Source organism: Olea europaea, chromosome 4 (assembly GCF_002742605.1).
Source record: "Olea europaea var. sylvestris chromosome 4, O_europaea_v1, whole genome shotgun sequence".
Classification (NCBI taxonomy): Eukaryota; Viridiplantae; Streptophyta; class Magnoliopsida; order Lamiales; family Oleaceae; genus Olea; species Olea europaea.
In genome coordinates this window covers 6,436,043-6,449,801 of record NC_036240.1, presented here as the reverse complement: position 1 = coordinate 6,449,801, position 13,759 = coordinate 6,436,043, and the positions used below count along the sequence as shown (strand labels likewise).

The window sequence follows — 13,759 nt, the reverse complement described above, 5'->3', positions numbered from 1 at the left end:
CAAATGAATGAAGAAATTATCTCTTTGCCAAGGCACCAATTGGCTATTATCCTACTATACCATAATTTGGAGCAAGTCAACTGGCTTCTTCTACCAAATGAGCCTCCTGCCTTATCTTTTCGGTCGATTTGTCTATCTTTGACATCCCGGCAAGATATCCCTCAAGCATTGGCGGCTATCTCTCTCTCTGATTCGCAGGATCCCAACTAGTATACCGATACTGGTGCGTCTGCTCATATGACAGCCGATGCACATAATCTCGAAAGTCTTATTCCTTACTTTGGATTCAATAAGATATATGTTGGTGTGCTTCTTTGACTCCAAGTTCAGGAAATTATGAATTAAAGGATGTTTGTTTGTTCTTGATATAAACCTAATATCTTTTAGTAAACTTATGAGAAAAATTCTTGCATCTTTGAGTTCTCACTGGATAAATTCTGGATCAAGGATCCGGAGGACAGGATGGATTCTAGCAATCGGAAGTAGGATGGGCGGTTTGTATGCCCTAGACAAAGGTGAACAAGTGCTAGTTGCGTTGAAGTTCGGAAAGGCATCAGAAGGAGTTTGGCTTGCAATTTAAATCTAAGGATGTTATTGACATAGATATATGAATAAAAAGCCCTCTTTGAACTTGAGGGAAAGACCATTTATACCAATACTGAAAATAATTTTCTCAAATAATGGATATACTCTAAGCATTCCATTAGTTATGTATCAACGTTCCAACAAAAATACTTGTATACATCAAAAACCCCAGGTTCAGCGGGGTAAATGTATTAAAAATGGACAAATTTTAGTAGATGGTGCTACTACGATTGACGGCGAACTTGCTTTTTCCTATCACGGAGCAGCAAAATATCCTCCAGCTACTAGTTTACGTCAAAATCATCCCCCAACTACTAATTATATAAAAAATTGTCCTCAAACTGTTTTCTAGCATCAAACTCATCCTCCAACTACTAATTCACACTAAAATCACCCTTTAACTATTGTTATGTTGTGCTAATCATCCAACTATTAAATAAGATCAAAATCATCCACCAACCATTATCTAGCATCAACATCATCCTCAAACTATTGACTTATGTCAAAATAATCCTCTAACTATTAACTTAAGTCAAAATATCCTCCAACTATTCTCTAGCATCAAACTCATCCTCCAACTACGAATTTACGGCAAAATCATCCACCAACTATTCTCTAGCATCAACATCGTCCTCAAACTATTAACTTGAGTCAAAATCATCCACTGGCTATTAACTTGTAACAAAATAATCCTCCAACTATTAACTTATGTTAAATTAATGCTACAACTTTTACCTAGCAACAAAATCGTCCTTCAACTATTATCTAGCACCAAAATCGTCCTACAGCTATTATCTAGCATCAAAATTATCCTCCAACTATTTTTAGTTTCGAAATCATCCTCCAACTATTAACTTATGTCGAAATAATCCCCAAACTATTAGCTAGCATCAAAATCGTCCTAAAACTATCAACTTATTTCAAAATTATCTTCCAATTATTATCTAACCTTAAAATCATCCTCCAACTATTGACTTTCATCAAATTTGACCTCCAGTTAATAGCTAGCATCAAAATCATCCTCCATCTATTGACTTTCTTCAAAATCATCCTACAGCTATTGTCTAGTATCAAAATCATCCTCCAACAATTGTTTACATCAAAATCATCCTCCAACTAATTAACATCAAAATTATCCTAACAAAATCATCCTCCAACTATTAATCGATATCAAAATCATCCTCCAACTATTAATGGACATCAAAATCATCCTCCAACTATTAATTGACTTCAAAATCATCCTCCAACTATCTACTAGAGTCAAAATCGTCCATAATTTATATGTGTGTATACATACAGTTCAAATATCTTTATTTCAACGGCGATTATTGAAATATTCAATTGTCCTACTTAAACTTCCAAACTTTGCTCGGAGCTATTTAGAAAATTTCGAAATCGAAACGCCACTCAGTTCCATAAAACCACCGCCACCGGAAATCACGTATTAAAGTTTATATATGGAAAGCGAATATAAGAAACACGAGAGCTATGTTGTAGTGCACAACGTGGGGATAATGGCACAGCCTTCGTGGCGTCGGAGCTGATTCTCGCCGGCCGCCGCGACTTCAACGCCTGCGGCGGCCACGGATCCATTTCTCACTTACGCTTTTGTCCCTTTCACTCCCTGTCCCTTGCGCTCTCCTTCTTGAAGGTGCCCCTATCCCCCCACTCCGCCTTTTTTTGTATGTGCGGGAGAGTATATATGTGATTGTTGCTCTTTAGAGAAAGACTCATACTTTTTGACTTTATTTAAGTACATATACATTTGCACAATGTTTTTATCCCTTCAATATATTATCAATTGGACCTGCGAGTTATTGACTTTGAGATGGTAACTAGAATGAACAAGTGAATTCTTGGGTTGTAAAGAATGTTTCCTTGTTGATAATCATAATAAACATTTTCTGAGTTTCATTTTGTTACAGTTTGAGGATGCATTATGACAGGATACCGATTTTGCTAATATGCTTCGCAAGTTAATAGTTTTAAACTTTAGGGTGTATAGAACTCAATCGATACTGAAGGCAGACTTCATGAATTTTCAATAGTTTTGAATGCACTGTGAAAAGTTTAGAATCAAAACAATGTTGCAGGATCAAGGGTGGATCATAAAGGTATACGGGTTTAATGTTAATTCTTTGCGGAAAAAATAGTGACGCTGTAATTTTACTTTACAGAATGGATAGGGAATGGCAATCTTGTGAGTTTTTGCTCTGAATTTATGTTTTCCAAGTTGTGCAATGTATGCATTGATTAGGAAAGGGACTGATGATATATGTGGTGTGGAGATAACAGAGAATGTTGTGGCAGTGAATGAAAATACTTTCAGGAAGAGCATTGCTTTCCTTCTTGGCAATGAGGTAGATACAGGATAATGATTATGATTTTCCAAATTTTAAATTGATTTTTTTGTTTGTGATCAAGTGAGGGCAGAAAATTGCATTACTTGTATACAAGCTCTCTTAGTCTTGTAATATAAATGGAAAATTTCAGCTGCAATAGACCTTATTAATGTATCCTTATAAGCATTCAAATATTATGTGTTATAATAAATCCAATAATGAAAGCACTTTTGTGAGTTTTGAACTGGTATTGTATGATGGTATGGTATGTTTAAGAGCTGATGTAAAAGTTTAAGTTGCTAGATAGGGTCACATGTAGATGGGATTTGTTTTCTCCAATCTAATTCTAATAGATGGATAATTTATTTATATGGGCAAGGGTTTGATATGAATTCAGTTTGTTTATTATGATACCGTATTGAACCACTTTATTTAAAAGCTTAAGTAATTATTAGATATGACCACATACATGTTATTTAATCATTGTCTTCTACAAGAACAATCAAGAAGAATCAAGCCCTACATCCGTCAACTTCTCGTAAAAGTTTGAGCAATTAGACTTTGGGTCCGTTCTAGTATATTAGTCATTCCATCGTTGATTCTATTCGGCACGTGACAAAACTAAAGCTCTGTTATCCTGAAAAATCTCCCCTAATGGGTGGTCTTGCCAAATCTGTCTGCAAGTCCCTCTTATATGGTGAATTTTTCTATTCCAACCAAATCCAACACTATTCAGTTGAACAAGAGCTTGAACATGCCAACAAACTCTGGCAGATGCAACTGAACCGACGAGGAGAAGTGAATAACAATGAACTTTAAAAAGGAAAAAAATAAAGCGTTCATTAACAAATCCTGATAAATATGTTCAAACACCAAGAACGGTACACAGCAAATGACTGAAGACTGATTACAGATCAACAACCGTGGCTCTATTGCCAATTTTTTGGGCGTAAATAAAGAGAATGACACTCATTCTATAAGCAATGAACCCACTTAATTTAAAAGCTTAAGCCATTAGGTCTTGGACCCATCCTAGTATGACAGTTCTTCATACTTTAAGCATCTATTTCATCTTAGACAACTTTAAGACATCCACTTTCAAACATATTGCTTTTTTTTTTTTTCTTTTTTTTCTGTGGGGAAATATTTTTTGCTTGATGTTGCTAATTTTCAATTGATTTCTTCATATAAGTTACATAATGTATTATTTCTCTTCGACATTAGTATTATTTATCTTCCTCATAGAGCTATTGATATTCAAATTGCAGATATATTCACCAACGCAATGACCAGACAATGCCATATATTTCTAGTGAGTAAATTGATGACTAAGAAGCATCGATATGTGGGGGATGTCAATTGGATATGTGCATATTGAGGAAGCTGATTTACAGCAAGCAATTTGGAGAATATACCTTGTATAGTAGCGGAAGATATTCTTTTAATTGGTAGGAGTTTATTGACTTTCCTTACATGTATAGCGATAGATCCTATTTATACGAAGGAACTCTCACTATGAGAGTAATCAAAAAGAGAACACTTTGTCATTAGTAAGATGTTATCTAATTTAGTTGCGTAGTGAAATTTAGTTGAGATGCTGTGGTTTGCACTGGAAGAGTCAATTGATATATTAGAGTTGAGACAGATCCATAACAAAATCATGAGTACGCATAAATTCCTGTTAAAATCCTTACATAGACCTTAACAAGAGCTTGTGATTTGGTCAAATAGATATGAAGGGGATAGTATGGTTGTCTATTTAATTGACTTGATACTGTTGCTGGTTTGGCAATCAATTTGATCAGCTACTAATTTTCTATCCCTAATCTAAAGAAAGATCATTATACAACTATTTTTTATTTATCATGCTTGAAGTACTCGCACTTTTAGAGTATAATATGGCGACATTCTAGAAACAATTTCTTAGGAGTAAAACCTTTCATGGAATTGTGAGATTCAGCCAACTAATGATATTTGTCCATGTAACAGTGTCAGTGGTTTAACATAGAAACATGAAGATTAAGGCAATAATGTAAATGACAGGTTTCCACAGATGAATAGTGGCTTGCTTTATAACATCCTTTTTCCTGAAGTATGGCATATCATTTATCTATTTTTGTGTAGTTGATATTTTGTTCAAAATTTACTTCAGTTTGGGCAGGCTTCTCCTAGAGGACCAACAAGCTTCTTGTGGCTGAAATAACTGTTAATCAGATGATGAGAAATTACTGGACAGAAACAGCAGCATCTGTTGTTGAAGAGCGAAAATTGAAAAAGGAAAATGCTTCAAATGGGTTTTTTGATGAGGGTGGAAAAGATGAAGCTGCTCCTACTAATCTTTTGGATGCGTTGTTCGATTCATAGTGAAGAGAAATTAGGAATTTACTTAGTTTGGTACGTAACTTCTACAACAATGTGAATTTTTCGTCAACACTTTGCTGCTATGATAAATCGGTAGAAACAAGAACACACAAATGGGTGTATGTACATATCATATTTTATCGAACGGTTGGTAAATATGTTAATGTTTGTGGTGTTACACGTTTATTTTGTTAGCGAAATAACTATATTTTGAATAATCTGAATTTGTTCCTTGTCTTTTCCTATTAATTTTAGTTTTCTTGTCATTGAAGGAATCAAAGTAGCTAAACAATTTACCAGTCACTGGAATTAGGTATGCATGAAGATGATGCTTGATTGCCGGATTAGATTAATACTTTTTAGTAGGTAAGCATCATTTGACCTTTTGTTTGATGCGTCTCTCTATGTTGACCTTTGTTGTAGGAAGCTCCCAATCATCTGTTCATGATATTATTTTAGCATTGAACAGTTGAGACAATATTTCTGATTTTTCGTCTAATCAATGTCTCGTCATTGTGTCATTTGATGATATGCTTTTTAATTAACCGTGTAGTTAAAATTCCCGTCTGATCGGTTTCATTGAAAAGAATCAAGAACCTAGTTTGGATAGAGCACTCTAAGAGACTCTATTTTTAAAGAGTATATTTTATCATTTGGAGAATATCTATAAATTTAGAGAGTTTAAATTTTGAAGCACTCCAACGTATTTTTTATATTTAACACTTAATTTTACAACCCTAAAAAAATATTTATAATTTTTCTCTATTTTTAATTGTAGGAAAATGATATATGTACAGCACCAAGCGTGTACATATATACAGCCTTCTTACAAAATGTTGGCACCGTGGTTATTTTAATCGTGGATCCCACTCCACTCTTACATGTGAGAGGGCAATCAAGAATGCTATGCTTGTAGCACTTGAAAATTGAAACATTTTGACTGTATTTAATTATAGAGAATGAGTTTGATTCTCCAAATTAAAATGTTAATTTAAAAAGTCTTGGAATATGATTTTAAGAGTTGGCTCTTTAAAATAGAAAACATTTCATGTTTAAAGAGTCTCTTGAAAATTATTTTGCAACTTTAAACAATAATGCTTGGTGTACAATCATGAATGACAATTTTGTTGACAATATGTCATATGACAAGCTGTCACTGTATAATTTAAAGGATAAAACCCTCTGTCCCGACTTGGGGACAGGGTTGAAGACAGGTGGCGCCCCCCTATTGGCAATAGGGGACGCCACAAGCCGAGACAGGGAGTACGCTTCTAGTTTGAAAAACAATTTGTTTCTGCTATCAACAACTTTTTGACAACTCATGCATTGTCAACCATGATTGTCATCAATGGTTGTAAAAATAGATTAATCCACTTTGAAAATATTTTTTTGAATTGATGTCTGGGTCGAAGTTTGAAATATTGTTGATTAGTCGAGATTATCAAGTCGAGATTATCTATCTCTTTTGCTGAATTTTTAGAGGATTGGTAGCATATTGAAACCAAAAAATACAAGATTCCTTGAGTCTATTTAGCAAAATCTTCAATGGCCAAGGATCGACCATTTGTGACGTCTGCAACCAGTCTAATTATTGATATATAAGACAAAAATCAATTATCCTACACAAAACACCATTATACTTTGCTGAAATTAGTACTATATTACCGTGTGTGTGTTTTTCTTTGGGGATGGGCCCTTTTCATTTCATTTTTAAAAATTTCCGAGTATATGAACCGAAAGTAATGAAAAGAACTGTTGGAACCCGAGGCCTATGGCATGGACAGAGAGAAAAATTCGAGTCTGGCTAGGTAGGGGTGGCCCTCTTTATATGGCTACACCTCCGGCCGGGGTTAAAGCTTAACAATTCTATTTCTCCATTGGGTGGATACCGTTTTTTAAATCCCTTTACACTCTGGATCCAGTCAAAGGAATAATGTTTTGCATGAACATTTCACAGTTTCGTACATAGTCAGCCTTTTCTTCATTTAATTTATGGGGTTCCAGTATTCCATTCTGATGGATACACAAATTTACGAGGACATTTATATTATTATAGTGTCAGCGACTCCTTGAAAACTTGCTTCTTTCCCTGGTTTTATATTCTGGATTCCATTAGAGAGGTGTCAAAATGTACCGGCCACGACCAAGCAAGGCTCATTGACTTGCTGTGTTGTAGACTGCCCGCCCCTAGAGCCTGAAGTGTAGGGCGGTCATATTGACACCTATAATTCCATTACGGGTGACGAAAAGTCCTGGTTTCATAGGTGGGAGTTGGTGTATTAGGTTGTCATGGTGATCAATAATGCTCTTCATAGTCAATGTCGACCTCAGTCTTTGGAGCAGTTGGGATGTTTTCTTTGTCTATATATCATATTGTCAACATTTTTGTAAAGCTCGTGTCTTTATATATTATTTCAGTGACCAGCAGAAAAATGGATCACTCATTTTTATTGGAATTTTAGAAGCCAATCATGCCATCAAAAGAGCATTTACAACTTTCATGCACCAAACAGATGTTGTGCGTTCTCAGCCGGAGATTTCGACGCCTTTGCTCGAAGATACAGCGTCTGATATGGCGTCGTCCGAGGCCTAAACTTGTAATCAGAAGGCTTGGTAATCTGAATTCTAAAAGACAGACTAGAAAAAAATCCTACATAAAATCAGCAACCCAAAAAAATATTCGCCAAGTGAGTGGCACCTCTTTACAGAGGCCTATTCGACTTGCTTCTTTCAATGCGGCCTTATTCTCCCTCGCACCTGCTACTCCTAAGGTTGAGAAATCAGTTGTTTTCTTTCATGAAGAGGAGGATTATTCGAAATTTGGGAATCCTTTGAAGCCTGCGAATGGTCATCCCAAGGGCATACTCAAACAATCTCCACTTCACCCCATGACTGATGGTTCTGAAAGTGAGAACAAACTCACTAAATCAAGACCAAAAGTTTCGATAAATCTTCCTGAAAATGAGATATCATTAGCACAGAATAAGGTTCTTAATGTTAATGAAGATTCATCGACAAATTTTAGTTTCAACAACAATATCCTGGCTCACATGAGGTCTCCCATATGCTTCCCTGTGGCAAACTGGATCAACGACACGAGTTTGAATGGAAGTCGAACCATATTTGATGTGCTCAAAGAAGTCGATGCTGATATATTGGCTTTACAAGATGTGAAGGCTGAGGAAGAAAAAGATATGAAGCCGTTATCCGACCTGGCTCGTGCCTTGGGGATGAATTATGTGTTTGCTGAGAGCTGGGCTCCTGAGTATGGCAATGCTGTTCTTTCAAAATGGCCTATTAAGAAATGGAAGGTTCAAAAAATCTGCGATGATAAAGATTTCAGGTGAATTTTAACATTTTCTCCAGTACTCTTGGGAGGTTTAAAACTCTCTTTTTATTATGTTTCGCTTATCGCATTCAAACTAGCACGGTTTTTAGAAATCATATGTAACCTAAGGCTCCAGCTTATACGTGTTATGTGCCCGCTTGCAATTACTGATACAAGAAGTCGTCATTTCTTTAATTCATCCTCAATCGATGCCAACTCCTTTCATTAGCTCAAATTCTCGATTTTTATCTTATCCATTTTAGTACGACTGCATGTTCATCTGAGCAATCTTCATTTCCAATTCATTCATCTTATAGACCTCCTGACCTTAAAAGCACGGTTCTCAGATTCTGAAACATGTTATTTACTGATCCTGTGTTCAATAGCCCATCCCTTTTGATGTCGTGGTTTAAATTTCAATTATTGATCTGTGATGTGGCATCAATTGATTTGCCATCTTAAATGTACATCTAAGATGACAATTAAGACGGTAAATCAATTAAAGCCATCTAAATGCCACATCACTGCTTATGGGTGAGCAGTGATGACGAAATTTTGTTCTTTCATGCAGGAATGTGATTAAAGCCACAATTGATGTGCCGTGGACGGGGGAACTAAACTTCTACTGCACCCAACTCGATCACTTAGACGAAAACTGGAGGATGAAACAGATTAATGCAATAATCCAATCAAATGATCATCCCCATATTTTAGCAGGAGGCATCAACTCTCTTGATGCGTCAGATTATTCCTTAGAGAGGTGGATGCACATTGTGAAGGTAAATCATTTGAATTTATCTTCTTCCACCATCTGATTTCATGAAGTAATTCAGCAAGTAAAGTTAATAATCTTTCATGTTATCATCCGAACAGTACTACGAGGATCTAGGAAAGCCAACGCCAAGAACTGAAGTGACGAAGCTCTTGAAGGAAAAAGAGTATACCGATGCTAAAGATTTTCCAGGGGAATGTGAACCAGTGGTTATGATCGCCAAAGGCCAAGGTACAAGACTTCTTGTGTTTTGTTTGGTATGCAATACTAAACCATATTGGACAGTACAATAAATAAGATTTATATTTTTCATCATATTGTTCAATGTTGTCTAATTCACCTTACCAAGCATAGCATGATCTAATCTTGTCTTTAAATTTGAGTTGGACAAACTCCTTATGAATCCTAGTAATGTATTTTGTTTCTCGGATTTAGATGTACAGGGGACATGCAAGTATGGAACTCGAGTTGATTACATTTTGGGTTCACCGGGCCTACCATACAAGTTTGTTCCTGGATCCTACTCTGTGATTTCATCGAAAGGCACTTCTGATCATCACATAGTAAAAGCAGATGTAGTGAGAGTAGTTGACAATACTCGAAAAATTAAAAGGGGATGGAAAAAGCTAAATCAAAGAGTCAAAAAAATTAGAAATTCTTGTTCTACAAGAGGTATTTGGGGATTAAACTCCTGAAGTGTATGTGTGTGTGTGTGTATATTTTACATAGAAAATTGTATACCTTGACTTGTTTACAGTATTGAGGAGTGGATTGCATTATTGCAAGTTTCAATTTTCAATGTGGAAGTTACGTACACATGTTTCATTGGTTCCAACTGTATTAGCTGTAAAGGTTAGCTATTTTCGTTATTACTTTTCGAGTCATTTGGACTATAAGTGTAGAATTTACTAATAGCATTAGTTGTCAATTATAAGAAGTTATTTTCTACTTTTGTTCTCTCCTAATTTTTTGTAGAAAAACACTACAAAAAAAATTCTTACTCCTTCACATGGCCTAAAAAATCTTTATACAGTAGGACATCAGATTCTATACCTAATAAAAAATTGAGGAAATTACAAAAAATGTCCATTTTGACATAGTCATTTGCAAAAATATCCCAAAATTTTCAATGTCCATTTTTGCAATTATTTGGACGAGGGTACCTCTAAGTAACTTCCATACGTTAAAATGTGAAACGTCGAGAACGATATTTGAATCCGTTTACATTTCAAAAGTACACATGTTAAATCACAATAATTAAATGTTCTCGTCATTTCAAACGTTGTTATCAACATATTAAATGTCTAGAATGATATTTTATTTTGAAAATGACATTTCTCTACACTTTAAATGTTGTTCTCGACATTTCTGTGTCTAACATTAATTGTAATTTGACATGTGCAATATACAATTATTTATTCTTTTCATTAAGAGTAAAATAGAGAATTTGGTATTATATTTGGCCATTTTTGCTAACATTATCAAAAGTGGACATTTTTCAAGTGACATGTAAAATTGGACTTTTTTGCAAATGCCCCTAAAAATTTATCAATAAGGTTCATCAGAGCTTGACAAATAGGTGAATTAACATGGTTAAATTTCCAAGTCAATAAGGTTCTAATAAAAAATGGTGGTCGATGTCATGACCAAAAATAACTTCCAATAAACGATTGATCTATTTTCGGCTTCGACAATATTCAATGGAAAATTGTTGAAGAAATTGTGGCGAAATAATGAAACAAATTGTGGCAAAATTCTTAATCAATTCTTGAAAAATGAAGTCACGTTGATAATCAATTTTCTGTTTCAAGATTAAGCAATTTGAGAACGTCATGGAAGAAGGGTAAGTAATTGACTTTTTTTAGGATATGATAAGATGACAGAGAATATACTCAATTATCTTTTAATAATCATTCGTTTAAGTCAATTTATTCTATATATATTTATTTATTTATTTATTTATTTATTTAAGAAATATAATATTGATTTATGACCTGATTTTTTACGTATTTTTTTTTTTTTAAATTCTACAAGGTTGATAGAATTGAAAATATTTTAAAGTATGGTTCTTATCTAACTACATATAAAAGAGGTGATTTTGTCACCTCTGGCTGTTTACTAACAAGGCATTATGCATATGACTCTTAAATCAAACTCAATTGATTAGTAAATTATAACATTATTACTTACACTACATCACCCACTACACGTGCAACGCGCGTGCCTTCACTAGTATTAGGCTATAAGTTTGAATTATTTGATAGGTGAGCAAAACTTTTAGATAACCGGGAGAACTTTTTGATGAGATCAGAGAAATGGGTAGAGTAAACTGAATTAGAAGTTATTGCACACCTCCCCCAATCTTTCTTCAAGGTGTATTAACGGTAGTAGCTTTTACTTGGACTGTAATTTCTAATGTAAAATAAGAATAGAATTGAATAAAGTCTAACCTTATCGTATCATGGGCATGAAATTCTCTCAGTTGACTCGATCCTCATTCGGTGAGGCCCGTCCGCGAGTAATAGTCATGACATAACTATTGGCTCTTCGATTCATGTAGACCGCCTTTACCATGTGTTCTTACTCTTCCTTATTATTATTTTTTTTTTCCTCACAAAGTTATTTTATATTTTTTTTAGAAAAAACCGATTCAACTTGGACCTAGATGGTTCAGATTGACGGCTCGTAGAGTCAATTTGATTGCAAAACTTAAAAGGTAGTTTTGTGTAGGCTTGGACCGCCTATTAAACCAGTTTCGATTACGCCAATTTACGGCTGAACCAAGCCCCCAATTTGGTCTGCGCGGTTGAACTAATTTGCCCATTTTGACTCCACCACTCATGATCAACACTCTCTATGTAGGGTTCAACCCTCAAAAGCTTCACGATCTAACAGTTCCATCCTTCGAGGTGGAAGAAATGGTTCTACAAACCACTATTAGACAACTTATTAGATTATTGACATTAGTGGCCTATCTCAAAATGGAATGGAGTCTTAGTATACTTGGAAATATCAAAATTTTCCATTTGAAGTCCTAATATGCCATCAAACATTGTCAAATGATGAGAATTGCACACTACAACATAACACATCATTCATAAGTCACACTTTAAAAAGGGAATCTCCATACATCCCTTTTTCTTTATGCATTCCTCGTATGACACAATAAATACAACAAACCTTCAAAACAGTTATTTCACATATCGAAGTGCATAAATATGTTAAATAATGCTACTTATACAATAAAGTTATATAATGATTTACATGCAGATGAGGTGTTAAAAATATAATGAGCTATTTCTTTTTCTTTTTTTATTGAAGAAATTCTAACCCAATCATATATCACCAAATCATGTGTATGTAAACCATTAAATCATTATGTGCATGTAGCACAATCGAACTAAGTATTAGCACAATCTCCCCTTCCATGTGGCTAAGATTTAGCAGAACTTGAACTTGAACTTGAAGGGTAACCAATACCATGGCGGGTGTTCTGAAACATCACGAATATCGAGCCAGAAACCGCCCCCATAACCGGTGGCAACGCCATGAGCAAAGCCTTCTGTGTAGACTCGGAAGATGGATGGAAACATTCCACTGTATTACGGTCTAACAAAGCCACAACAGAAAAAGCAATAAGAGAAAAGAAAGCATGAACAAAGTCCCCAAATCTAAGCCTATAAGATGACAAGTCCTGAGAGGATGAATTAGGCCAAAGGCCCTTATTTGTTGCAATGCCATAATGACTGATTCCTGTAGTATCTTCATAGCTATCAGTAAATGAGGCAAAACAACATGAAAACGCAGAGACGATGACAAGAATCCCCGATAAATACTTATTTATGGTGTGGCATTGGCCATTGTTGGTTAAGACAGGATTGAGGAATTGAAACATGAAAACTGTGCCTGTTGGGAGGAGTCTAATGAGGTTGCCAATGCCTGTCAATGTTTTCTGTGACATGGTTTGGTTTGAATTAGACATTTTCTTTCTTTCTTTCTTTCTTTTTTGTGTTTGTGCAGTGGATTAATGCAAGAAGTTTATGGGATTTATAGGGGGTGGAGGAGAGGAGGTTGCTTCTACGTTAAAATGGGATGATATAGACAAGCAGGAAGTTTTATTTATATGCTTTTACTCTCAGGATGGTGGCTTTCCGACCTTAAGGATTGAAAATGTTGTTAAGTTGTGAGGTTAATTTCATGAGTAATGCTATTTAGCCCAATGAGATTATAACCTTATTCTATGTAGCGCTAATTTGACATTAAATGATAAGTAAAATGAAATATTCATTTAATCTACCATTTAATGTCACATTAACGCCATATAGACTGTTGCTATAACTCCAGTTAGGTTAAATAATATTATTCTAATTT

General features: G+C 34.9%; 3 protein-coding genes across 3 annotated transcripts; 2 read left to right on the top strand and 1 right to left on the bottom strand.

The window, feature by feature from the left end:
• The first annotated feature begins 2,669 nt into the window (after positions 1–2,669).
• LOC111392909 lies at positions 2,670–5,291 on the top strand. Its single transcript, XM_023018323.1, has 5 exons — positions 2,670–2,707; positions 2,819–2,945; positions 4,818–4,876; positions 4,971–5,019; positions 5,100–5,291. Exons 1-5 carry the CDS (start codon positions 2,670–2,672, stop codon positions 5,289–5,291), a joined length of 465 nt encoding a protein of 154 aa, XP_022874091.1.
• A 275-nt stretch (positions 5,292–5,566) lies between these two features.
• On the top strand, positions 5,567–10,239 carry LOC111393415. Its single transcript, XM_023018941.1, has 5 exons — positions 5,567–5,654; positions 7,707–8,631; positions 9,188–9,395; positions 9,490–9,619; positions 9,824–10,239. The coding sequence occupies exons 2-5, from the start codon at positions 7,760–7,762 to the stop codon at positions 10,081–10,083; spliced, it is 1,470 nt and encodes a 489-aa protein (XP_022874709.1). The 5' UTR covers positions 5,567–5,654; positions 7,707–7,759; the 3' UTR covers positions 10,084–10,239.
• A 2,251-nt stretch (positions 10,240–12,490) lies between these two features.
• Positions 12,491–13,383, bottom strand: LOC111394058 (protein DMP2-like). The gene has a single exon (XM_023019838.1). It carries the CDS (start codon positions 13,368–13,370, stop codon positions 12,822–12,824), a length of 549 nt encoding a protein of 182 aa, XP_022875606.1. The 5' UTR covers positions 13,371–13,383; the 3' UTR covers positions 12,491–12,821.
• Positions 13,384–13,759: the final 376 nt, after the last annotated feature.

Excerpts from the sequence above, each read along its gene's own strand:
- LOC111394058 (XM_023019838.1), bottom strand. The coding sequence starts at position 13,370 with ATGTCTAATTCAAACCAAACCATGTCACAGAAAACATTGACAGGCATT.
- LOC111393415 (XM_023018941.1), top strand. The coding sequence starts at position 7,760 with ATGCCATCAAAAGAGCATTTACAACTTTCATGCACCAAACAGATGTTG. Across the intron at positions 8,632-9,187 it reads TGCGATGATAAAGATTTCAG|GAATGTGATTAAAGCCACAA; the intron begins GTGAATTTTAAC and ends TCTTTCATGCAG. Across the intron at positions 9,620-9,823 it reads TATGATCGCCAAAGGCCAAG|ATGTACAGGGGACATGCAAG; the intron begins GTACAAGACTTC and ends TCTCGGATTTAG.
- LOC111392909 (XM_023018323.1), top strand. The coding sequence starts at position 2,670 with ATGTTGCAGGATCAAGGGTGGATCATAAAGGTATACGG. Across the intron at positions 2,946-4,817 it reads CTTTCCTTCTTGGCAATGAG|AGTATAATATGGCGACATTC; the intron begins GTAGATACAGGA and ends TCGCACTTTTAG. Across the intron at positions 5,020-5,099 it reads ATAACATCCTTTTTCCTGAA|AGGACCAACAAGCTTCTTGT; the intron begins GTATGGCATATC and ends GGCTTCTCCTAG.